At 67.5% G+C, this 24,777-nt stretch overlaps 1 protein-coding gene across 1 annotated transcript; it reads right to left on the bottom strand.

The window, feature by feature from the left end:
- Positions 1-1,942: 1,942 nt before the first annotated feature.
- ADAMTSL4 (ADAMTS like 4) lies at positions 1,943-24,688 on the bottom strand. Its single transcript, XM_068922070.1, has 20 exons — positions 24,612-24,688; positions 22,790-22,868; positions 21,948-21,994; positions 19,481-19,605; positions 18,292-18,361; positions 16,432-16,691; positions 14,807-16,361; positions 13,325-13,427; positions 11,660-11,796; positions 11,365-11,434; positions 9,965-10,143; positions 9,774-9,867; positions 8,790-9,065; positions 7,859-7,988; positions 6,400-6,604; positions 5,511-5,684; positions 4,831-5,004; positions 3,886-4,065; positions 2,645-2,789; positions 1,943-2,522 (listed from the first exon to the last, which is right to left on the bottom strand). The coding sequence occupies exons 4-20, from the start codon at positions 19,510-19,512 to the stop codon at positions 2,383-2,385; spliced, it is 3,924 nt and encodes a 1,307-aa protein (XP_068778171.1). The 5' UTR covers positions 19,513-19,605; positions 21,948-21,994; positions 22,790-22,868; positions 24,612-24,688; the 3' UTR covers positions 1,943-2,382.
- Positions 24,689-24,777: the final 89 nt, after the last annotated feature.

Raw genomic sequence — 24,777 nt, forward strand, 5'->3', positions numbered from 1 at the left:
TACACATGCACACGGCAGTGCACACGCACACCCCAGTGCACACGCCAGTGCACACGCACACGCCAGTGCACACGCACACCCCAGTACACACCCCAGTGCACACGCACACGCCAGTGCACACGCACACCCCAGTACACACGCCAGTGCACACACACACCCCAGTGCACATGCACACCCCAGTACACACGCCAGTGCACACGCACACCCCAGTGCACATGCACACTCCAGTGCACACGCACAGACCAGTGCACACCCCAGTGCACATGCACACCCCAGTGCACATGCACACCCCAGTACACACGCCAGTGCACACGCACAGACCAGTGCACACGCCAGTGCACACGCACACCCCAGTGCACACGCACAGACCAGTGCACACGCCAGTGCACACGCACACCCCAGTATACACGCCAGTGCACACGCACACCCCAGTGCACACGCCAGTGCACACGCACACCCCAGTGCACGTGCACATGCCAATGCACACGCATGTAGCTGGGAGCGCAGAGGCGGCTGTAACGCCTGGGTGGACGCCTGGACTGTCCTGTGTTTATAGGGAGTATAGGGGTGTGGGGGGGATATGGAGGTTGGGGGGGTATAAGAGTATGTATGGGATACAGGGGTTATGGGGGTATAGGAGTGTGTATGGGATATGGGGGGTATAAGGGATGCATATGGAATATAGGGGTTATGGGGGTATAGGAGTGTTGTGTATGGACGGTGTTTACAGGGGAACATAGAGGGTGTATGGCATATGAGAGGGGTATAGGGTGTATGGGGGTGGGGGAATATAGGAGATGTTTATAGGGAGTATAGAGGGGTGCATGGGATATGCGGGGTCTATGGCAGTGTAGAGTGTGAGTATGGGGTATATGGGGTGTTTATAGGGAGGTACCAAGCATGTGCATGGGATATGAGGTGGGTATAGGGTGTGCGTATGGCAGGTGTTTATGGGGGTATAGGGTATGTGTATAGGCTACAAGGGATGTTTATACACTGTATATAGGGTATAGGGTATGTGTATAGGCTACAAGGGATGTTTATACACTGTGTATAGGATATGGAGGGCTTTAGAGCGTATGGGATATAGTGGGTTATAGGGGTATAGGGTGTGTATATGGGACACGGGGTATTTATAGGGCCCTGGGGGTGTGTATGGGATTTTGGGGCTGCTATAAGGGGTACAGGGTGTTGCATGGGATATGGGCAGTTATAGAGCATATAGGGTTTGTGTACAGGGTGTAGGGTGTGTGCAGGCAGTATGAGCGTGTATATGGGCCAGAGGGTTGTGCGCAGGGGGGTGCCACAGCCTTTAGCGGGCATATAGGGCCTGTTTATAGGACTGCAGGATGTGTGCATGGGATATAGCCTGCGTGGAAGGCGAGCGGGTGTTTGCAAGAGCTATAGGGGGTGTGTGTGTGTATATGGGGTGTAGCGTGCGTAAATATATTGATAAATGAGCTACAGGGTGTGTGTGTGTGGTTTTATATATGAGATACAGGGTGTGCATGTGCTATAGGATGTGTGTGTATATGTGTGTGTATATATATATATACACACACAGGCATAGCTCTATATATATACATGTGCATATAGTTATTACCATGGGGGTGGATAGGAGTTGGGGTGCAGGATGCCCAGGCTATGCATAGGGGGCTGGCCGGGCTGCAGCTCCCCGGCGTGGGGCTGGCGTGGGGCTGGCGTGGGGCCAGCCTGGGGCAGGCGGCGGCGGTGACTCAGGCAGGAATGTGCTGGCAGGACACGGCGTGCTGGGCGGGTGGATTCGGCACCCAGCACCCAGCACCCAGCACCCAGCACCCAGCCCGGGCTGCAAAGCGAGTGCTCGGCGGGGGGGGGGGCACCCACACCGTCGCCTCGGGGCACGGCCCGCCTACGCGCACACGGCTCCCCGGCGCCGCCGCAAAACAGACGAGGGCGGCCGGAACCGCGAAACCATCTTTAATAAAAAATAAATTAGATTTGCCCCGAGGGGAAGCAAAGCCCCCGGCTACGCTCTGGGGGGATAGACATTTATATATGGGGTGGAAAAACCCTTTTTCTATAAAGTCCCGGGCAGCCCCAGCTGTATCCAGGGCTGGCAGGAGCCGCGCTGCCGGACCCCGAGGTCTCCGTCCCCCGTCCCGGTCCTTTCTGTCCCCAGGGAGGGCGCACATGTGGATTTGGGGGTGCTGGGGCTCGGGGGGTCTGTGCCCGGGGCAACGTCTCGACTGGCCGTTTCGGTGCCCCGGAGAGGGCGGCGCGCAGCCAGGGGACGCCGATGCCGTGCCCGGCGGTGGCGAGGAGGGCGATGCGCCGGGTCCCGTCCCGCCCCATGGGGCCGGCTCCGTGCTGGGGGTGGCGGAGGTGACCCGGCGGCGGTGGCTACCGGCCGGGTGGGCTGGTGGTCCGCTCGAGCGCCCGGGCGCAGGCGGCGCAGCACACGCTCTCGTAGTAGGGGTAGACGCAGAGGCGGGCTTGCACCACCATGGCGCAGCTGGGGTACTTGTCCCTGCAGCTCTCGTCTGCCGAGGCGGGAGGGGAAACTGAGGCACGGCCCCCCCCCCCCCCCGCCCCGAGCACCTGGCTGGGGTGTGCGGGGCCCAGGCGTCCGGGCTGGGGGGGGGGGGGTCGGGGGGGGTCTTACCAAGTTCCGGGGCGCAGGACTGGGTGTTGCAGGGCCGCTCCTTGGCGGGGCGCAGGTGGGGCGGGCAGAGGGTGCTGAGGGTCTTGTTGGGGGTCAGGCACTGCACCTCGCGCGCCTGCACCCCCCCCAGGCACGAGCGGGAGCACTGCGGGGGGGGGGGCGGCACCCGTGGGGTGGCGGCTGGGGTGCCCCATGGGGTGGGGGGCACAGGGGACCCCATGGGCAGGGATCTGTGGAGCTGGGGGACACAGGGAACCCCCCCCCAACTAAGGACAGTGATCTGTGGGGCTGGGGGGGCACAGGGGATGCCATGGGCAGGGATCTGTGGGGCTGGGGGCACTGGGGACCCATGGACAGGGATCCGTGGGGCTGGGGGGGGACACTGGGGACCACACAGGCAGGGATCTGTGGAGCTGGGGGTGCAGGGGACCCCCTGGGCAGGGATCTGTTGGGCTTAGGGGGCACAGGGGACCCCCCCAGACAGGGATCTGGGGGACTGGGGGGCACAGGGGACCCCCCCAACTAAGGACAGTGATCTGTGGGGCTGGGGTGGGGGCACAGAGGACCCCCTGGGCTGGGATCTACGGGACTGGGGGACACAGGGGATGCCATGGACAGGGATCTATGGGACTGGGGGACAGAGGGACCCCCATAGGCAGGGATTTGTGAGGCTGGGGGGCACAGGGACCCCATGGGCAGGGATCTGTGGGGCTGGGGGGGCACAGGGAGCCCCATGAGCAAGGATATGTGGGGCTGGGGGACACAGGGGACCCCATAGGCAGGGATCTGTGGGGCTGAAGGGGGGCATAGGGGACCCCACAGACAGGGATCCATGGGGCTGGGGGGGCACAGAGGACCCCCTGGGCAGGGATCTGTGGGACTGGGGAACACAGGGGACCCCCCTGGACAGGGATCTGTGGGGCTTGGGGGCACAGGGAACCCCCTGGACAGGGATCTGTGGGGCTGGGGTACAGGGGACCCCGACAGGCAGGGATCCGTGGGGCTTGGGGGCACAGGGCACCCGATGGGCAGGAATCTGTGGGGCTGGGGGGGCACAGGGAGCCCCATGGGCAAGGATGTGTGGGGCTGGGGGAACAGAGGGGACACCCATAGGCAGGGATCCATGGGGCTGGGGGGCACAGGGCACCCCCTGGGCAGGGCTGCATGGGCACAGGGGACCGGGGGGACCCCAGGGCCGGTGCCGGGAGGCGTGGGGCAGGGCTGCGCGGGGCCGGACTCACGGCGCTCCAGGCGGTGGTGAACCAGCGGGGCCGGCAGGCGGTGCCGGCGCAGGGCTGCAGGGCCGGCGGGCGCGCGAGCCCCGCGCACTCGCCCGCCTCGGCCACAGCGGCCTCGGCGCCCAGCTTGCTCACGCAGATCACGTCGCGGCGCCGCGTGCCCGGCCCGCACTCGGCCGAGCACTGCGGGGACGCGCCGCGTGTCAGGCGCCACCCTGATGCCCCCCGCTGACGCTGCCCAGTGCATCCCTGATGCCACCTCCAGAGCGACCCTGATGCCACCAATTCCATCCCCATGCTGCCTCCCTGATGTCACCCCCAATGCCACCCTCAATGTTACCCCAATGCCACACCAGAGCCACCCCGCTACTGCCCTGATGCCATCCCTGATGCCACCCCTGATGCCACCTCCAGAGCGACCCCAATGCCACCAATTCCATCCCCATGTTGCCTCCCTGATGTCACCCCAATTTCACCCTCAATGTCACCCTCAATGTTACTCCAATGCCACCCTGATGCCGTCCCTGATGCCGTCCCTGAGGCCACCTCCAGAGCGACCCCAATGCCACCAATTCCATCCCCATGCTGCCTCTCTGATGTCACCCCCAATGCCACCCTCAATGTTACCCCAGTGCCACCCCACTACTGCCCTGATGCCATCCCTGATGCCACCCCTGATGCCACCTCCAGAGCGACCCCGATGCTACCAATTCCATCCCCATGCTGCCTCCCTGATGTCACCCCCAATGCCACCCTCAATGTCACCCTCAATGTTACTCCAATGCCACCCTGATGCCATCCCTGATGCCACCCCTGATGCTACCTCCAGAGCGACCCTGATGCCACCAATTCCATCCCCATGCTGCCTCCCTGATGTCACCCCAATGCCACCCCCCCCACCACTGCCACCCTGCTGCCAGCCCCGACGCCCGCCCCAGCCCCGCTCACCGGGCTCCAGGGCCCCGTGTACCAGCTGGGTGTGCGGCGGCAGGGCCCGCTGTTGCAGGCCCGCATGTCGGGGGGCTTGGTGCCCGCGCAGCTCTCCTCCGGCAGCCCCTCGGCGCCGCTCGCCAGGCACACCACGGCGCGCCGCTGGATCCCCGGCCCGCACTCAGCCGAGCACTGCGGCGGCACCCACCACACCGCGTCACCTGCATGCCTGCCCTGCACCCAGCCCTGCTCCCAGCTCTGCACCCAGCCCTGCAGCCCACCTCACACCCAGCCTTGCAGGCAGCACCCAGCCCAGCCCTGCACCCAGCCTTGCACCCAGCCTTGCAGGCAGCACCCAGCCCAGCCTGCACCCAGCCTTGCACCCATCCATGCATACAGCGCCCAGCCCAGCCCTGCATCCAGCCCTGCACCCCGCCTCGCAGGCAGCACCCAGCCCAGCCTGCACCCAGCCTTGCACCCATCCGTGCATACAGCGCCCAGCCCAGCCCTGCATCCAGCCCTGCACCCCGTCTCACACTCATCTATGCATGCAGCACCCACCCCAGCCCTGCACCCAGCCCTGCACCCACCCGTGCATGCAGCACCCAGCCCTGCACCCGGCGCTCAGCTCAGTCCCCACCACCTTAGCACCTAGCGCACCCTCCCCCCAGCTCAGCACCCTGCACCCAGCCCCGTACCGTGTCGCTCCAGTCGCTGTGGAACCAGGAGCGGGCGCAGGGCCCCATGTCGCAGGCCTCGCGGGTGCTGGGCCGCTGGGCGCTGTGGCACTCGGTGTCGCTGAGCAGGGCGCCCTGGTTGCTGACGCAGCGCACGTGCCGGGTGCGCTGGCCCTGCCCGCACAGCACCGAGCACTGCGGCCCGGCCGCGCCATCACCCGGGGTCCCAGGGTGCCCCCCAGCCTTGCACAGGGGCTAAGCCTTGAGGGGGACGGCCCTGTGCTGCCCTGGGGGGCTCAGCCCTGCCCAGTGCCTGATACTGGTGCCAGTTCCCAGTACTGGTGCCTGGTGCTGGCGCTGGTACCTGGGACTCATGCCAATGCCCAGTGCCAGTACTGGCACCAGTTCCTGCTATGGGTGCCCTGTGCCAGTGCCCAGAGCTGGTACCCAGTGCCGGTACCCGGTACCAGTTCTTGTGCCCAGTGCCAGTACTGGTGCCAATGCCTGGTGCCAGTACCAAAGCCCCAGTGCCAGGCTCATACCTGGTGCCAGTACTGGTGCCCAGTGCCAGTATTAGTGCCCAGTGCCAGTACCAGTGCCAGTACTGGTGCCCAGTACCCAGTGCCAGCACCAGTGCCTGGTGTCAGTTCCAAGGCCCCAGTGCCCAGGCCCAGTACCAGTACTGGTGGCTGATGCCAGTACTGGTAGCCAGTGCAAGTACTAGTGCCCGGTGCCTAGTGCCAGTACTGGCGGCTGATGCCAGTACTGGTGCCCAGTGCCTAGTACCAGTACTGGCGGCTGATGCCAGTACTGGTGCCAGTGCCTAGTGCCAGTACCGGTGCCCAGTGCCAGCGCTGGTGGCAGGGACAGTGCCCGGTGGCGTGGGGCCGGGCCGGGGGCGGGTGCGTACCGCGCTCCAGTTGCTGTGCACCTCCCAGTGGCTGCAGGCGCGGAGCTGGCAGGGCTGGGTGGCGTTGGGCCGGGGCAGCGGGGCGCAGCGCTGCGGGTGCACCAGGGTGCTGCGGTTGGCGAAGGCCTGGCGGCACAGCACGGGCCGGTGCTGCACGCCCGCCCCGCACGAGCGGCTGCAGGGCGACCACTCGCCCGCGTCCCAGCTGCCGAGAGAGGAGCCAGGCTGTGCCGGGGCGATGGCTCTGCCGGGGACACGGATGTGCTGGGGGACACGGCTGGGCTGCGGGGGGGGACACAGCTGTGCCTGGAGGGACACGGCTGGGCTGGGGGACACGGTTGTGCTGAGGGTACATGGCTGTGAGGGGGACACGGACATGCTGGGGGACACGGCTGGGCTGGGGGGGGGACACAGCTGTGCCTGGAAGGATATGGTTGGGCTGGGGGACACGGCTGGGCTGGGGACACGGACGTACTGGGGGACACAGCTGGGCCGGGGGGGACACAGATGTGCCTGAGGGGACACGGATGTGCTGGGGGACACGGCTGGGCTGGGGGGGACATGGCTGTGATGGGGACATGGACATGCTGGGGGACATGGCTGGGCTAGGGGACACGGCTGGGCTGGGGACACGGACGTACTGGGGGACACAGCTGGGCCGGGGGGGGACACAGATGTGCCTGGAGGGACACGGTTGTGCTGGGGGGACACGAATGTGCTGGGGGACACAGCTGGGCTGGGGGGGACATGGCTGTGATGGGGACATGGACATGCTGGGGGACACGGCTGGGCTGGGGGGGGGACACAGCTGTGCCTGGAGGGACACGGCTGGGCTGGGGGACACAGCTGGGTTGGGGGGGACATGGCTGGGCTGAGGGGACAAGGCTGTGAGGGGGACACAGCTGGGTTGGGGGGGACATAAATGTGCCTGGCGGGACACGGTTGTGCTGAGGGTACATTGCTGTGATGGTGACATGGATGTGCTGGGGGACACGGCTGGGCTGGGGGGAAAGCAGATGTGCTTGGGGACAGAGATGTGCCTGGGGAGGACATGGCTTTGCTGGGGACATGGATGTGCCTGGGGGAACACAGTTGTGCTGACGGGACATGGCTGTGATGGGGAGATGGATGGGCTGGGGGACACAGTTGTGCTGGGGGGACACAGCTGTGCCTGGGGACACGGCTGTGCCTGGGGCACGGAGGGGGACATGGCTCTACCAGGGACACGGATGTGCTGGGGGACACGGTTGTGCTGAGGGGACACAGATGTGCCAGGAACATGGATGGGCTGGGGGACGTGGTTGGGCTGGGGACACGGATGGGCTGGGGGACGTGGTTGGGCTGGGAACATGGATGGGCTGGGGGACACGGCTGTGAGGAGGCCACAGCTGTGGCCGTGGCTGGGGCGGTGGCAGAGCGGCCGCGGCGGGGACAGCGGTGGCGGGGGGGATGCACTCACTAGGCCGGGCAAGGCTGGGTGTTGCAGGGCTCAGGGGACGCGGGTGGCCGGGCCACCCCGGCGCAGTGCTCCTCAGCCACTTCCTCGTGCGAGCGCCGCGACGTGCACCGAAACACGGGCTGCCAGGAGCCTGCGGGGACACGGCGGCGGCGTCACCCGGGGGGACAGGGGAGCGGGGGACGGGGACAGGCTGGGGAGGACCGGTCATAGGTGGTGATGGGGATGGGGACGGGGACAGGGAAAGAGGGTTGGGGACAGGGATGCTGGGGACGGGGACAGGGATGCTGGGGAGGCTCCTGCCGGCCCAACCCGTTCCCAGGTTCCTCCAGCAGGGGGTGCTGTGCACCAGGCAGAGCTGGGTGCTGGGTGCACTGGGAGCACTGGGAGCACTGGGGGCAGGGGGAGCACTGGGAGAAGGGAGCTGGGAGTCCTGGGAGCACTGGAAGGGGGTGTTGGGCATGGGGAGAGGGTGCTGGATAGCCTAGAAGGGCTGGGAGGGAGCACTGGGAGCACTGGGAAGGAGTGCTGGGAGCACTGGGAGCACTGGGGGCAGGGGGAGCACTGGGAGAAGGGAGCTGGGAGCTCTGGGAGCACTGGAAGTGCTGGTATTGGTCATGGGGAGGGGGTGCTGGATAGCCTAGAAGGGCTGGGAGGGAGCACTGGGAGCACTGGGAAGGAGTGCTGGGAGCTCTGGGAGGGGGAACTGGGAGCACTGGGGGTGAGGCACTGAGAGGGGGGAGCCAGGAGTACTGGGAGGGGACACCGGGAATGGGGAAGGGGTGCTGGATACCCTGGGAGGGCTGGGAGGGGGAACTGGGAGGGGGGGCGCTGGGGACACTGGGAGCCCTGGGAGTGAGGCACAGGGCCCGGGGACACCGCGGGGTGGGACAAGGTGACACAGGCCACCCCGGGGCACGCGCGGGGGCCTCACCTTTGCCGCAGGTGGCCGAGCAGTGGGTGGTGCCGGCGCGTTTCCAGTAGGCGCCGGAGTCGTCGCCGGGGCCGTGGCGGTGGCCGCGGTCACCGTCGTGGTCGCGGTCACCGTCGTGGTCGCGGTGGTGGCGGTGGCCGCGGTCGGGGCCGCGAGCGTGGCGCTGCGGCGGGCCCCAGCCCCCCAGCCCCGAGGCCCCGGTGATGGGCAGCGGGGCGGCCGCAGGGGACGCCGGCACCTCGGCCCCCACATCCGGGGCCACCACGGTCAGGGCGCCTGGGGGCAGCGTCAGCCACCGGGGGACAAGGCTGGGGACGTGGGGACACTCCGGGACAAGGGAGGGGGACATGGGGGTGCCCGGCAGGACATAGTGGATGGGGCTGGGGACGCGTGGTGCCCAGGGGGACACAGGCACCAGGGAGGAGGACATGTGGTGCCCAGTGGGGGACACAGAGGCCAGGGTTGGGGACATACGGTGCCTGGGAGGACATAGTGGATGGGGTGGGGGACACATGGTGCCCAGGGTGTCATAGTGGCCAGGGCTGGGGACACAGGGTGCCTGGGGGGACCCAGTGGATGGGGTGGGGGACACATGGTGCCCAGGGTGTCATAGTGGCCAGGGCTGGGGACACAGGGTGCCTGGGGGGACCCAGTGGATGGGGTGGGGGACACATGGTGCCCAGGGTGTCATAGTGGCCAGGGCTGGGGACACAGGGTGCCTGGGGGGACCCAGTGGATGGGGTGGGGGACACATGGTGCCCAGGGTGTCATAGTGGCCAGGGTTGGGGACACAGGGTGCCTGGGGTGTCATAGTGGCCAGGGTTGGGGACACAGGGTGCCCAGGGGGACACAGGCACCAGGGAGGAGGACATGTGGTGCCCAGTGGGGGACACAGTGGCCAGGGTTGGGAACATACGGTGACGGGGGGGACCCAGTGGCCGGAGTGGGGACCCGGCACAGGGGACCCAGCGGCGGGGTCCTCACCGAGGTGCTGCGGGGGCGCGGGGGACGCGTCCGGGGGGGCGCCGGCCAGGAAGAACTGCCAGGTGATGCCGGGGTTGTCTTGCTGGAAGATCATCTGGGGACAGCAGGATTCGGGTCCCTGCCCCGCACGGCCTCCGGTGTCCCCCCACCCCCCAACCCCGTGTCCCCCCTGCGCCCCAGCCCATGCTCACATAGACGTCGAGGGGCTCGGTGGTGGGGCCGGGGGCGCTGAGCGCCTCGGTGGCCCCCGGTCCCGCGGCCGGCCCCGGGCGCCGGTACTCGAAGACGGTGCCGGCGGCCTCGTAGCGGCCCGGCGGCTCCACGGCCCAGTTCCCGTTGAGCAGCGGCTTCCCGGCGCGGCTCCGCAGCGCTGCGGGCACAGGCAGCGGGGGGCTGGGGGGGGGCGCGGGCGGCACCGCGCCGGCCCCTCGTGCGACCCGTCGCCCCCCTCGTGCAATGCCCCGCATCGCTGTGCACCGCCCCTTCCCCTCGGGCCATGCGCTGGCCCCTCGTGCGCCGCACCGGCCCCTCGTGCGACACCCCACCTCCTGGTGCAACAGACGGCCCGCTCGCGCAACACACCACCCCCTCGTGCAACGCCCCTTCCTGTTGTGCAACACTGCACATCCTCGTGCAACGCCCCATCCCCCCGTGCAACACCCCATCCCCTCGTGCAACACCCTTTCCTGTTGTGCAACACTGCACACCCTCGTGCAACGCCCCATCCCCTCATGCAATGCCCCATCCCCTCGTGCAACGTCTCACCTCCTCACGCAACGCCCCTCTGCCTCGTGCAAAGCCCCACCACCTCGTGCAAAGCCCCATCCCCTTGTGCTACACCCCACCTCCTTGTGCAACGTCCCCCCATCCTGCAATGCCCCACCCCCTTGTGCAACACTCCATCCCCTCGTGCAACATCCCCCCTCCTAGTGCAACACCTCACCCATCTCATGCAACGCCCCACTCCCTCATGCAACGCCCCTCTGCCTCGTGCAACGCCCCACTCCCTCGTGCAACGCCCCTCTGCCTCGCGCAAAGCCTCACTCCCTCGTGCAACGCCCCACTCCCTCGTGCAACGCCCCTCTGCCTCGCGCAAAGCCTCACTCCCTCGTGCAATGCCCCACTCCCTCGTGCAACGCCCCGCTGCCTCACGCAAAGCCGCACTCCCTCGTGCAACGCCCCACTCCCTCGTGCAACGCCCCTCTGCCTCGCGCAAAGCCTCACTCCCTCGTGCAATGCCCCACTCCCTCGTGCAACGCCCCTCTGCCTCGCGCAAAGCCCCACTCCCTCGTGCAATGCCCCACTCCCTCGTGCAACGCCCCGCTGCCTCGCGCAAAGCCTCACTCCCTCGTGCAATGCCCCACTCCCTCGTGCAACGCCCCTCTGCCTCGCGCAAAGCCCCACTCCCTCGTGCAATGCCCCACTCCCTCGTGCAACGCCCCGCTGCCTCGCGCAAAGCCTCACTCCCTCGTGCAATGCCCCACTCCCTCGTGCAACGCCCCGCTGCCTCGCGCCCGGTCGCCTTGTGCAACGCACGGGCTCCCACTCGTGCGCCGCCCCCTCCCCAGCCGCCCCCCCCCCCGGCACCTACCCAGGTAGTTGGGGCTGGGGGCGCTCTCGGCCACGAGGATGCCGGTGGCGCCGGCCGGGATCTCCAGGATCTTGTGGTAGCCGAGGGGCACGCGGGCCTCGCTGAAGTTGCCGGCGAGCAGGCGGCAGGCGGCGCGGCCCTCCCCGCACCCGCCGCAGGCGTCGGGCGCCCGGGCCGAGCCCAGGACGCCGTCGCAGCCGGGCCGCTGCGGGGGCATGGCTGAGCCCCGGCCCGCTCGCTGCACCCCATCCCGCCGCACTCCCCCCCCCCCGGCTGCTGCCTCCCCGGCGCTCACCAGGCAGCGGCCGCCGACGCAGACGCCGGGCGTGCCGGCCTCGCAGGGGGTCCCGTCCTGCGCCGCCTCGGCGTGCCGCACGTAGAAGCGGTAGCCCACCGGCCGGCAGTTCAGCTCGCAGCCCTGCGAGCCCCAGGCTGCGCCGCGGCGCCCGCCGTCAGCCCCCCCCCCCCCGGCACCCCGGGTGCCCCAGGGGGCAGCGCCCCGGGGAGCCTCCCCCAGCCGCCCGCCTGCCGCCCGGCCAATCCCCTGCCACCCGCCTCCTGGCCAATCCCCTGCCACCCACCTCCTGGCCAATCCCCTGCCACCCGCCTCCTGGCCAATCCTCTGCCACCCACCTCCTGGCCAATCCCCTGCCACCCGCCGCCTGACCAATCCCCTGCCACCCGCCTCCTGGCCAATCCTCTGCCACCCACCGCCCGGCCAATCCCCTGCCACCCGCCGCCTGGCCAATCCCCTGCCACCCACCGCCCGGCCAATCCCCTGCCACCCGCCACCCGGACAATCCCCTGCCACCCGCCTCCTGGCCAATCCCCTGCCAACCGCCGCCCGGCCAATCCCCTGCCACCCGCCTCCTGGCCAATCCCCTGCCACCCACCGCCCGGACAATCCCCTGCCACCCGCCACCCGGCCAATCCCCTGCCACCCGCCGCCTGGCCAATCCCCTGCCACCCACCGCCCGGCCAATCCCCTGCCACCCGCCACCCGGACAATCCCCTGCCACCCGCCTCCTGACCAATCCCCTGCCAACCGCCGCCCGGCCAATCCCCTGCCACCCGCCTCCTGGCCAATCCCCTGCCACCCGCCGCCTGGCCAATCCCCTGCCACCCGCCGCCCGGCCAATCCCCTGCCACCCGCCACCCGGACAATCCCCTGCCACCCACCTCCTGGCCAATACCCTGCCATCCACCACGCAGCCATTCCCCTGCCACTGCTCCTGGCTCCCAGCCAATCCCTTCCCATCTACCTCCCAGCCAATCCCCTGCCACCCGCCTCCCAGCCAATCCCACCCCACTGCTCCCAGCTCCCATCCAATCCCTTCCTACCCGCCTCCCAGCCAATCCCATCCCACTTCTCCCAGATCCCAGCCAATCCCCTGCCACCCGCCTCCCAGCCAATCCTTTACTACCATTCCCAGCTAATCCCTTCCCACCCGCCTCCCAGCTAACCCCATCCTACCACTACTGGCTCCCAGTCAATCCCTTCCTACCCTCTTCTCAGCCAATCCCATCCCACGGCTCCCATTTCCCAGCCAATCTCATCCCACCCACCTCTCAGCCAATCCCCTGCCACTGCTACTAGCTCCCAGCTAATCCCCTATCACCCAGCCTCCCAGTCAATCCCATCCTACCACTCCAAGCTCCCAGCCAATCCCCTGTTACTGCCCCCAGCTCCTGGCCAATCTCTTCCCAGCCCCCTCCACCCCGAAGCAATCCCCTCCTACTGCCCCCAGCTCCCAGCCAATCCCATCCCACCCACCTCCCAGCCAATCCCATCCCACCACTCCCAGCTCCCAGCCAATCCCATCCCACCCATCTCCTGGCCAATCCCATCCCACCCACCTCCCGGCCAATCCCATCCCACGGCTCCAGCTCCCAGCCAATCCCATCCCACCCACCTCCCGGCCAATCCCCTGCCACCCCGCTCCCCCGCCGCCCCCCCTACCCTCGGGGAAGGGCTCCCAGTGGTAGCGGCGCCCCAGGAACTCCCGCTGGTCCAGGGCGGCGCACTGCAGCGCCGGGGGGGCCGGCTGCCCCGGGGGGCAGGCCTGCGCCACAGCGCGCCGTGGGGCTGCTGCCCCGCGCCCCGCCACCCCACGCCCCCCCCACACCCCCGCGCCCCATAGCCACACAGCCCCACACCCCCATGGCCACACACCCCCACGGCCCTGCGCCCCCCGCACCCCACAACCGCATACCCCATGGCCCCGCACCCCACAGCCCCGCTCCCGCCACCCCCCCCCGCGCCCCATAGCCACACAGCCCCACAGCCCCACACCCCCATGGCCCCACGCCCCACAGCCCTCAGCCCCACGGCTACACTACCACACACCCCACGGCCCCGTGCCCCACAGCCTTATGGCCCACTGCCCCACACCCCACAGCCCCACAACCACACACCCCACGGCCCCGCGCCCCCCCCCACACCCCCACGCCCCCGCACCCCATGGCCACACAGCCCCACACCCTGCGGCCGCCACGGCCCACAGCCCCACGGCCCTCAGCCCCATGGCCCACTGCCCCACGGCCCTCAGCCCCATGGCCCCACAACCACATACCCCACGGCCCTGCGCCTCACGGCCCAGCAGCCCCTCAGCCCCATGGCTACACAAGCACACACCCCACAGCCCCACACCCCACAGCCCCACAACCACACACCCCGCTGCCCCACGGCCCTGTGCCCCACTGCCCCTTAGCCACACACTCCACGGCCCTGTGCGCCACTGCCCCATGGCCCCACAGCCCCACAACCACACACCCCCACAGCCCCACAGCCCCACAACCACACACTCTGCGTCCTGTGGCCCCACACCCCACAGCCCAATGGCCCCACAACCACACATCCCATGGTCCCACAGCCCCACACCCCACTGCCCCACAGCCCCACACCCCATACCCCACAGCCACACATCCCACAGCCCCACAGCCCCGTGCCCCACAGCCCCACACCCCACAGCCCCACAGCCCCGTGCCCCACAGCCACACACCCCACAGCCCCACACCCCACTGCCCCACTGCCCCACACCCCGTACCCCACAGCCACACACCCCACAGCCCCACACCCCACTGCCCCACTGCCACACACCCCATACCCCACAGCCACACACCCCACAGCCCCACACCCCACTGCCCCACTGCCACACACCCCACACCCCACAGCCACACACCCCACAGCCACACATCCCACAGCCCCACAGCCCCACACCCCACTGCCCCACAGCCCCACACCCCATACCTCACAGCCACACATCCCACAGCCCCACAGTCCCGTGCCCCACAGCCCCACACCCCACAGCCCCACAACCACACATCCGACGGCCCCGCATCCCACAGCCCCACACCCCACAGCCCAACGGCCCCACAACCACACATCCCACTGCCCCATGGCCCCACGTCCCCCCAGCCCCTGCCCCCCGGGCAGCCCCACCTGCAGGTGGCAGGCGCGGAGCTGCTGGCTCTCGCCGGTGCAGGCGGAGGGCCCCGGCCCCACGGCGGGGAGGCTCCAGCCCCCCGGCCCCAGCTGCGGCCCCCCGGCCTGGGGGGCACCCACCCAGTGGGGCTCAGCCCCGGCACCCTGGGGCTGGTGCTGGCGCGGGGCCCGCGGGCGGCCCCGGCTTGCGCTGGGGGGCTGACGGCTGGGGGGCAGCCGGGCGGCAGCCCCAGGGATGTGGGTGCCGTGGGGGTGGCTCCTGGGAGGGTGGGTGCTGTGGGGGTGTTGGGGGTCACCGCCAGGGAGAGGGGAGCTATCAGGATGCTGGGGGTCACCCTTGGGGACGTGGGTGCTGTGGGCATGTTGAGGGTCACCTTTGGGGAGATGAGTGCCATGGGGCTGCTGGGCCTCAACCCTGGGGACTTTGGTGGCCTGAGGCGGTAGGGGGTCACCCCTAGGGACATGGGTGATACGGGGATGCTGGGAGTCACCTCTGGGGACCTGGATACCGTGGAGCTGCCGGGGTTCACCCTCATGGCCATGGAGATGTTGGGTGTCACCACTGGGGAGCTGGGTGCCGAGGGGCAGCTGGGCTTCACCCCCATGGCCATAGGGACTTTGGGTGTCACCTCTGGGGGTGTGGGTGGTATGGGGACGTTGGGAGTCAACTCTGGGGAGCTGGGTGCCATGGGGTTGCCGGGGTTTACTCCCATGGCCATGGGGGTGTTTGGTGTCACCCCTAGGCACACGGGTGCTGTGGGGACGTTGCAGGTCACCCCCATGGCCATGGGGATGTTGGAGGTCACCTCTGGGAAGCTGAGTGCTGTGGGGCAGCTGAGAATCACCCCCGTGGCCATGGAGATGTTGGGTGTCACCACTGGGGAGCTGGGTGCCGAGGGGCAGCTGGGCTTCACCCCCATGGCCATAGGGACTTTGGGTGTCACCTCTGGGGGTGTGGGTGGTATGGGGACGTTGGGAGTCAACTCTGGGGAGCTGGGTGCCATGGGGTTGCCGGGGTTTACTCCCATGGCCATGGGGGTGTTTGGTGTCACCCCTAGGCACACGGGTGCTGTGGGGACGTTGCAGGTCACCCCCATGGCCATGGGGATGTTGGAGGTCACCTCTGGGAAGCTGAGTGCTGTGGGGCAGCTGAGAATCACCCCCGTGGCCATGGAGATGTTGGAGGTCACCACTGGGGACCTGGGTGCTGTGGGGACGTTGGGGGTCACCTCTGGGGACCAGGGCACCGTGGGGCTGCTGGGGTTCACTCCCATGGCCATGGGGACGTTGGGGGTCACCCCCAGGGAGCTGGGTGCCATGGGGCAGCCACGCTTCCCCTGTGGGGCCCTGGGTGCCGCGGGGTCGCCGGGTCTCTCCCCCAACTCGCGGGGTGCCATGGGTCCCTGGCTCTGGGGCAGCATGGGGGGTGCTGTGGGGTGGGTGCCGGCGGCGCCGTGGGGCTTCATCGGTGAGCAGCGGCAGGGCGAAGGGCGCCTTCCCGTAGCCGTAGCGGCCCGGCCGGACGGGGGGCCGGGCGCCGTGGGGCCGGGAGCTGTGGGGCAGGGTGTCAGCAGACATCTTACACAAAGTGCCACCCGCCTGCCCCCGCTGAGCCCACTCACCTGTGGGGCGGCGCCGTGGGGCCGCCGGGCCGGAAGAGGGGCAGGGTGGCAGCGCCGTGGGGTGGCCCCCCGCGGTGGGTGGGGCGGGGTGGTGGGGCGCCCCACAGCACAGGGGGCAGGCAGGCCCGGGAGCGCCGCTGCAGCCCTGGCCCGCAGGGCTGTGAGCAGGGCCCCCAGGCACCCCACGGGCCCCAGGCGCCCCACGGCGGGCCCGGCCCCACCGGCTCTTCGGCCACCTGCCGCCACCGCCGCCGCGGCACCTGGGGGGCACAGCGTGCGGGTGGCAGCCGCCCCATGGCTCAGTGTCAGGGCGCACATGCCTGCCCCAGAGCCACCCACCCCCATAGACAGTTGCCCCATAGACACCCACCCCATAGGCATCCCAAGGTTGCCTGCTCCATTGGCACCCACCCAGTAGGAACCCACTTGCCTCATAGCCACCCACCCCATACACATCCCATAGCCACCCACCTACCCCATAGGCACCCAGTAGGAACCCTCCCCATAGGCACCCACCCTATAGGCACTTGTCCCGTCGACAGCCACCCCATACACCTGCCCCATAGACATTCACCCTGTAGCCACCTGCCCAGACTCACCCCATAGAAACCCCATAGCAAGCTATCCCATAGATGTCCACCCCTAAACACCCACCCCATAGACATTCCATAGACACTCACCCCCGTAGACACCCAAAAGCCACTTGCCCCATGAACACCCACTCAGTAGACTCCCTCAGAGCCATCTACCCCATAGACACCTGCCCTAAAGACACCCACCTATAGACACCCAACCCATAAACAACTACCCCATAGCCACCCCAGAGCCACCCATCCTATAGACACCTCACATTGTCCCATAGCCATCCATGCCAGAGCCACCCATGGCAATGTATCCCACTGCCACCCCACCCAGACATCCACTCCATAGCGATGGCCCACTGCCATCCACAGCAATCTGCCCCATAGCAATCTGCCCCAGCCCCCTCCTGCTCGGGCCAGGCCCTGGCGCCTCCCCACGGTCAAAAAAGGAGAATTCAGCAAAGCCGTGTCACTCGGCAGATGCAAAACCGTGGGGACAGCATGGGCGTGGGGGGGGGCTTGGCAAGGGGCCAGGCACCGGACCCAGGACCCTGAGCATCACCTGCTACCACCCCCCAGCACCTCATGGGCCCCATCTCACTCCCAGAGCCAGAGCCGAAGCCAAACCATGTCCCCCCTGCCTTGGCCACCTGCCAGGCATCTGCCCTTGGGGCCATGGGGAGCCTTCCTGGGGGGTCACTGCCCTGGCAGCACCCCATAATCAATGGGGATGCTCTGGGGCCATGGGGACCCCAGGGATGCCAGAATGTACTAGTGTCATGGGAACCCCAGGATGCTCTGGGGCCATGGGGACCCCATGGTCCCTGCAGCCTTCCTGGGCTCCCTTCCCAGGAGCACCCCACAATCGATGGGGATGCTCTGAGGCTGTGGGGACGTCAGGATGCTCCAGGGCTGTGGGGACCCTGAGCTGCCATGGGGCCATGAAGACTCTGGAGTCCCTACAGCCTTCTCAGAGCTTCCTTTCCCAGCAGCACGTGTAGTCCATGGGGATGCTCCAGGGCTGGGGGCATCCCAGGGTCTCTGGGATGCTCTGGGGCCGTGGGCACTGCATGATGCTCCAAGGTCATGTGAACCCCAGGGATCCACCTGCCTTCCCAGGGCTCCCTTACCCAGCAGCACCCCACAAACAGTGGGGATGCCCTGAGAGTGTGGGGAGCCCGGGGCCTCTGAGATGCTCTGGGATCATGGGGACCCTGGGATGCTACAGTCCATGGGGACTCCCTGGTGTACCCCTCATCACCAGCAGCCCTGGACTCACCTCCCCGCGGGCTGGGCCGAGCTGGAGCAGCGTTCCCAGGAGCGCCGCGCAGACACCAGCCACACACAGCCTGCATGAGGCACCCAAGCTGTGAGGCCGGGATGGTGCCCACAGCCTTCCCCAGTCCCGGATGCTTGGGTCCACCTGCCCCAGCTGGGGAGAACTGGCTGGGCCGTGGGGAGCAGGCAGCCCCATATGGCAGGGGGGTCTGGCTCCCATGGTGGCAATGCGAGCAGCCTGACGCCACAGGGATGGGCACACAGTCAGGGCTAGGGCACCGAGAGGGGACAGGCCATGGCCAGAGGGACTCTGTTGGACCCTTGCATTCATGTTGCAGAGCAGATACAGCAGGGAGAAAGGAGGGAGGGCTGGGATGTGTGCACAGAGTGACGGGTAGAGGATGTCGGGGTGGAGGGATCTAGGGAAGGAGAGAGAGAGAACAGATGAACGGATGGATGGATGGTGTATCTCGGAAGGGATGGATGGAGTGATGAATGGAGATGGATGGCTCTGGAGATGGATGGAATATTGGGATGGATGAATGCAGGTAAAAGCAGACAGATGGATAGCTCTGGAGATGGACAGAAGGGTGGATGGGTCAATAGCTTGCGCATTTGTGGAGGGATTGGTGGATCTGGAGATGGACTTACAGGTGGATGGACAGATAGATGGAGTATCTGGGGATGGATGGATCTGGAGATGGATGGTTGGATCTGGAGATGGATGGATGGATGGCTAGATGGAGCATCTGTGGATGGATCTGGAGATGGACAGATGGGTGAATGGACCAATAGATGGAGAGTCTGAGGATGGATGGATCTGGAGATGGTCAGATGGGAGGATGGATGGATGGATGAGTAGATAGGATATCTGGGGATGGATGGCTCTAGGGAAGGACAAATGGATGGACAGTGGATAATGTATCTGGGAAGGGATGGAAGGATCTAGGGATGGATGGATGGATAGTGGAGAATAAAAGCTCACAGACACCCTGTGGTGGACCTCTGCCTACTTCACCCTCTCATCCACCCCTCTCCCTGCAACCAGCCCCCCCCCCCCCCGTGCACCACAAGGCTGGGGCGCTGGCCCTTTCCCCATGCCACCCCAAGCCAGGGGGGGGCCCATGGGGACGTGCTGGTGCGGCGGAGCCATTCCCAGCCCCCAGCTCAGCATTTCCCTCTGGTGGTACCTGCCAAGCCAGCCTGCGTGCCAAGCCCCCATGGCTCCTGGGCTCCTCTCCTCCCCAGCAGACGCTCTGACTCTCACGGACCTCGGCCAGGCTTCAGCATCGGCCCCAGACTCCAGGGACAGTCTCTGCAATTGAAGTCAAAGGAATAAATAACCCCAGCACCTGTGGGTGGCAATGCCCGTCCACCCTCAATGGGATTAAAATGAGGGGAACAGCCCCAAGACACCCCAGGGACACCAGGGTGGGACGTGGCCAGGGCTGGGGCAAAGGGACCTCCTAGCTCCTGCCAGGCGCCTGCCGGGGCCGGCCCCGGTCCCTCCCTGCCAGCCGCCAGGATGATGCTCGGATATTTTTATCTCGCCACGGTCCGGCCAGAGCCCTCCGCTGGGAGTAATAAATCACTGCTGCACCGACAGAGCGGAGCAAACCAAGGCGCCCCCAAAATCCACCCCTCCCGGCCCAAAAATAAGCCTGGCGGCTGCTCGGGGTGGGTTTTACCGTGGTGAGGAAGAGGATTAGGCATAAGCACTTGGCAACCCGACTGTGGGGCATTAAGCCCTGATAATGCCTCCCTCCTCCACTGGGGCTAATCCTGGGGAGGGGACGAGGCCACCGCGGGAAAGGGCGGCTCTGGGCAGGAGCCCGGCGAGTTAATAACGCCCAGTCCTCCACCAGCCTCGTCAGCCCGCCGCTAATTAATCCTACCCTGCTCCGGCCTCACTGCGGGGGAAACCGAGGCATGGACGGAGTCATGGAGCCATTCCTGCTCCTCGGAGGGCGGGGAGGAAATTTTAAGCCGACCTCGTCTCCCCGGTGGTCAGGTCCCACCCGCCGCTGCGGTTCACGCTTGGAAAAAACTCCCAGAAAGCTGGAAAACATCAGGCCCTACCAGGACATTTGCTTGGCACGTCCCAGAGGAGCAGCAGCGGGGCCGAGTGAGAGCCCTGCGCCGCGGCCAGAGCCGGCGGCATCGGCCCCGCCGGCCGGCCAGATGTTTTCGGGCGGTGCACAGGAGGGGAGATTTGAGGCCGGGGAGCGAACAGGCAAGCGGGGCCTTCTTGCAACGTGCCGACAAACAATGAATAAAAGCACCGCTGGGTGCCAAGACGGTGGAGGCCTGGCGAAAAAGCCGTGCAAGAGCCGGCGGGATGGAAAAGAGCCCAGTTTCCCCCTCGCCCGCCGCTCCCAGGAGCCCCCTGCTGCTGCCGCGAGCGGGATCGCGATGCTGCAGCACCCTAAAATTGCACTTTTTCCTCCCTCCCTTCCAGCCTCAGCACCAAGGGCAGAAACTAAAACCGGCGGGTGCAAAGGGCGGCTGCCCGCGGTGGCTTTTCTGCCCACCAGGCCCAGCTCTGGCTGCCGGTACAGATCCCTCTCTTCCCCCTGCAGAGATGGGCTCAGGCCAAGCCAGGACTCCTGGGTCCTCCCCTGGCTCCCGTGCCCCGTCCTGGGCCAAGATGAAGCCAGGAGCATGAGCCCAAGGAGCAAGCACCCTGCAGTCATGCTGCCACCCATGCACCGAGCATGCCAGGGCTCTGCAGCCTTGCCGGTGCCCTTCAGCATGACCTCCCAGCACTCGCACCCGCCTTTCCCGAGTTGGGGGGAGCCAGCAGTGGGGATGGAGGCCCCACAAGGGATCCTCTCCCCTTCGGAGGCCCAGATTTGGCTGCCGAACGGGCCCTGCTCAGTGCCAAGAGCCAGCGGCTGGGAAGGGCCGGCCAGAGGCACCAGCGAGGCCCCGGTTTGGTCTTGCAGGGGGAATGCAGGATTACGGCATTTTGGGCTGGGAAGCAGGTGCCAGAGGCACCTTGTACCTGAGCCAGGCCACACGGGGACATTCCTCGCCCCAAATACTGCCCCCCCACACACCCCTACAAAAAAAGCATTTTGCCAACAGTGCCCACCAACGTGCAGCTCCGCCCTGGAGCCCTTCTGCAAGGGGAGGATGCTGGGCCGGCTGTTTTGGGCGGGGGGGGAAAACACCTTTCCCAGTGCTCCCCAAGGCCAGATCTTGTTTGTCCCAGAGAAACCCCCCCCCAAAACTCCCCCTCAGACACACGTTCGGGCAGCAACCGGCTCCGGGGCCCTGTGGGGAGGCCAAAGCAACTGATGAGCAGCCCCAACGAGGGGTTTTCGGTGGTTTTGGGGGTGGTTTGGTTTTCGGGGTGGTTTTGGAGGAAATCGGCCCCCAGCAGGATCACGCCCAGCTGCAAGCATCAGCTCCCGGAGTCAAGCGAAGCCTCCAGCCGCTGTTTCCTCCCGGACCACCCGGGCAGGCAGCGAGGTCGCTGTTGCAGCAGTTTTACCTCCCCGGTCCGGGATGGAGCAGCAGTGGCAGCCAAAAGCCTTGGCTCTGGCCCCAAACGGTGCCCGGGGGCTGGCAAACCGCCTCCTTCCCTGTGCCGGCAGGAGCCTGCTCAGCTTTTCCCCTTTCCCTGTTTGATCCTCTCCCTGCACAAAGACGCACCTTTGGGCTGCCGGAGAAAAGAAACAGCCAGGTCTCCAAAAACAGCACTGGAAAAGGAGGGGAAAGAGTTGGGGGGGGGGGAGGAAGGCAGCCCGGAGGCAAAGCAGAGATCTGGGCTGCTGCTGGGATCCTTCGGCTCCGGCCGGCTCCTGCTAGCGACCGGGTCACCTTGTCCTGCCCTGCGTCTGTCCGTCCGCCTCCCCCCCCCCCCCCGCCCCAAGCCCTTTGAAATGAAGGAATTTGAAGTATTTTTGGATGCCACGGCGGAAGAGGAGAAGGGATCCGTTTGCTGTTTCCACCGGCACAAAGCAGAGCCGGAGGGGAAGCCGTCCGGAGCGACCTGCGGGCCAGGGCACGGAGAGGTCGGGATCAGGCCCGGCAGCCGCAGGAGCACGAAAGCAGCTTGCGTTAAGACGGCTGAGAAACCACTTGTTGCCTGGGCTATCTATATTTGAAAATGTGAGCAGACTGGCTGGAATATCTCCCACCCTGGTGGAGGAGGGAAAATAAAAAAAAAAAAAAAACAGGTATAAAAATACCCGGGGACTTTTCCGTGCCTCCGATGGCATGTGGAGGGCACTGCCCGACGCGCAGCCTGCCCTCCACGCCTGGGCCGTCCGGCCCACCCCCGAAAAAAGCCCTAACTGTTATATCTGTATAAATAAAGATATAAAAATAGAGCACATGGTGGCCGGTGTATCAGCAGCCGCCCAGCACATTGTTTCCGCAGCTCTGCCCTGCCCGGCAGGGATGGCTCCGGGGGGGGGAATGCAATCACAGGCAGGAGAGATGCCCTTCCCAGGGCATTTCAGCAGCCCGGAGGCCCCCCGGCCCCCCCTTACCTGCTCGCTGAACGGTCACAGCCTGAGGGGACAGGGGTGGCCGCGGGCTGGGGTCCTCCAAGCCTGGGGGCTCCCGGGGCTGCCATGAAGGAAAGGGGGGAAAAGCTGGTCCCAGGGTGGCAAAGCACGGGGGGGGGGCAGGGGGAGCCGAAGAGAGGGAGCATCCAGGCACAGAAGGATGGGGAACGGGGCAGCAAAGGGATGGAGTAGCCAGGGAAGGATGCGGACAGAGTCCTGGTGGCCAGAAACGTGGGCACCCAGCAGCCCCCCCTGGATGCCAGTTGTCCCCCCATCCAGGGATGCTGCACATGGAGCTGATGAGGGGCTGGGCTGGGGAGGGGGATGGCAGGATGAGGAAGGGGCTGCGGGCTGGGCAAGGGAACGGGGAAGGGGGCTGCAAGCAGGGGAAGGAGCTTGTGAGCTGGGGAAGGGGGTGGGGAAGGGGCTGAAGGCAGGGGAAAGGGTTTGTGACCTGGGGAAGGGGGCTGCAGGCTGGGGAAGGGGCTGCGGGATGGGGAAGGGGTTTGAGGGCTCAGAAAGGGGGTTGTGAGCTGGGAAAGAGAGTTGGGGAAGGGGCTACAGGATGGGGAAAGGGCTGAAGGCGGGGAAGAGGTTTGAGGGCTGGGAAAAGGGGCTGGGGGCTGCAGAAGGGCATAGGGAAGGGGGCTGCGGGGTGGGGAAGGGGGTTGCGGTCCAGGACCCCTGCCCACACCGCTCTCACCGTCCCGGTGCTCCAGCCCCCCCTCGGCGAGGCCGCCGCTGCGGCTGCCCCGGCCCGGTCCCCCCCGGCAGCCCGGGTGCAGGCAGCGGGGGCTGGTCAGTTTCATCCCGAACAGGGTCAATTTCAGCTCGAAATGGTCAATTTCACCCTCCCCCCCTCCCCCCCCCCCCCCGCCACTCCGAACCGGGTCAGTCCCAACCCGAAAAAGGCGAGTTTCAGCCCGAATCGAGTCGCTCCCGGCCCCGGGACCGGGTGGCCCCGGCCCGACCCCCGCCGCCAACCGCTTCGCCCCCTCCCCGGTCCCCGGTCCCCCATCCCCGGCCCGGTCCCCCTCCCCGCTCGCGGTTACCGGCCCGGCCGCCGACCCGCTCCTTCTCCGCCGCGTCGCCGATCCCGGTGCTCTTCCCCCGGTCCCGGTTCCCCGCCCCTGACCCAGCCCCGCTCCCCCCTTCCCCGGCCCGCCCCGGTCCCCGGTCCCGGTCCCCGGCTCCGCGCACCTCGCGGCCGCCCCATGGACGCCCCAGGCTCGGCACCGCTCGGCGCGGAGCGGGGGCGGCGCAGCCCCGGCCCGGCCCCCGCCCGGCCCCGGCCCCGCTGCGCTGCGCTGCGCCCGGGGGGACCGGCCGGGGGGGGGGGAGCGCTGCTGCCCCACGGCCCCGGGGGGTGCCCCCGACCCCCGCTCTGCCCCGCACCTCCGGCCCCCCCCAGCCCGATCCCTGCACCCCTGCGCCGTCCCCGAGCCTCGTGCGGGGCTCCCGGCCCGTGCCTTGTCGCCAGGCCGTCGGGGACATCCGCAGCCCCCCACCCCATAGCCACCCGCCGTCCGGCCCCGGCCCACGGTCCCGGCCGTCCCCGAGCTGTGCGCCGTCCCCAGCCCGTGCCACGTCCCCAGCCCACGGCCGTCACTGACCCAGCGGGCACCGGCCGGGCTCTCTGGTGAGGGACGAGGCTGGTGACCTCGCTGTGTCAGCGGCCCGGTGGCCAGCGGGAGGACCGGGGCGGCCACCCCTGTCCCCACCAACGCCAGCCGCGGGGCCCGGTGACAGGCCGTGGTGGCGCGCAGGCAGGGGGGCTCATCCCGGCGTCGCGTCCCCCCATTACCTCTGATCGATCCCGTCCGCAGCGGCAAGGAGCCCTGATGCATGGCGAGGGGAAACTGAGGCAAGCAGCCACAAAGGGACGCGACTTTTACCCCTCCACACCCCGCTGCGGCCCTGGGGCAAGGTGAGAGCCGGGTCTGCCCCGGTCAGGCTGCTGGAGCCCCATC

Source organism: Struthio camelus, chromosome 30, assembly GCF_040807025.1.
Source record: "Struthio camelus isolate bStrCam1 chromosome 30, bStrCam1.hap1, whole genome shotgun sequence".
Classification (NCBI taxonomy): domain Eukaryota; kingdom Metazoa; phylum Chordata; class Aves; order Struthioniformes; family Struthionidae; genus Struthio; species Struthio camelus.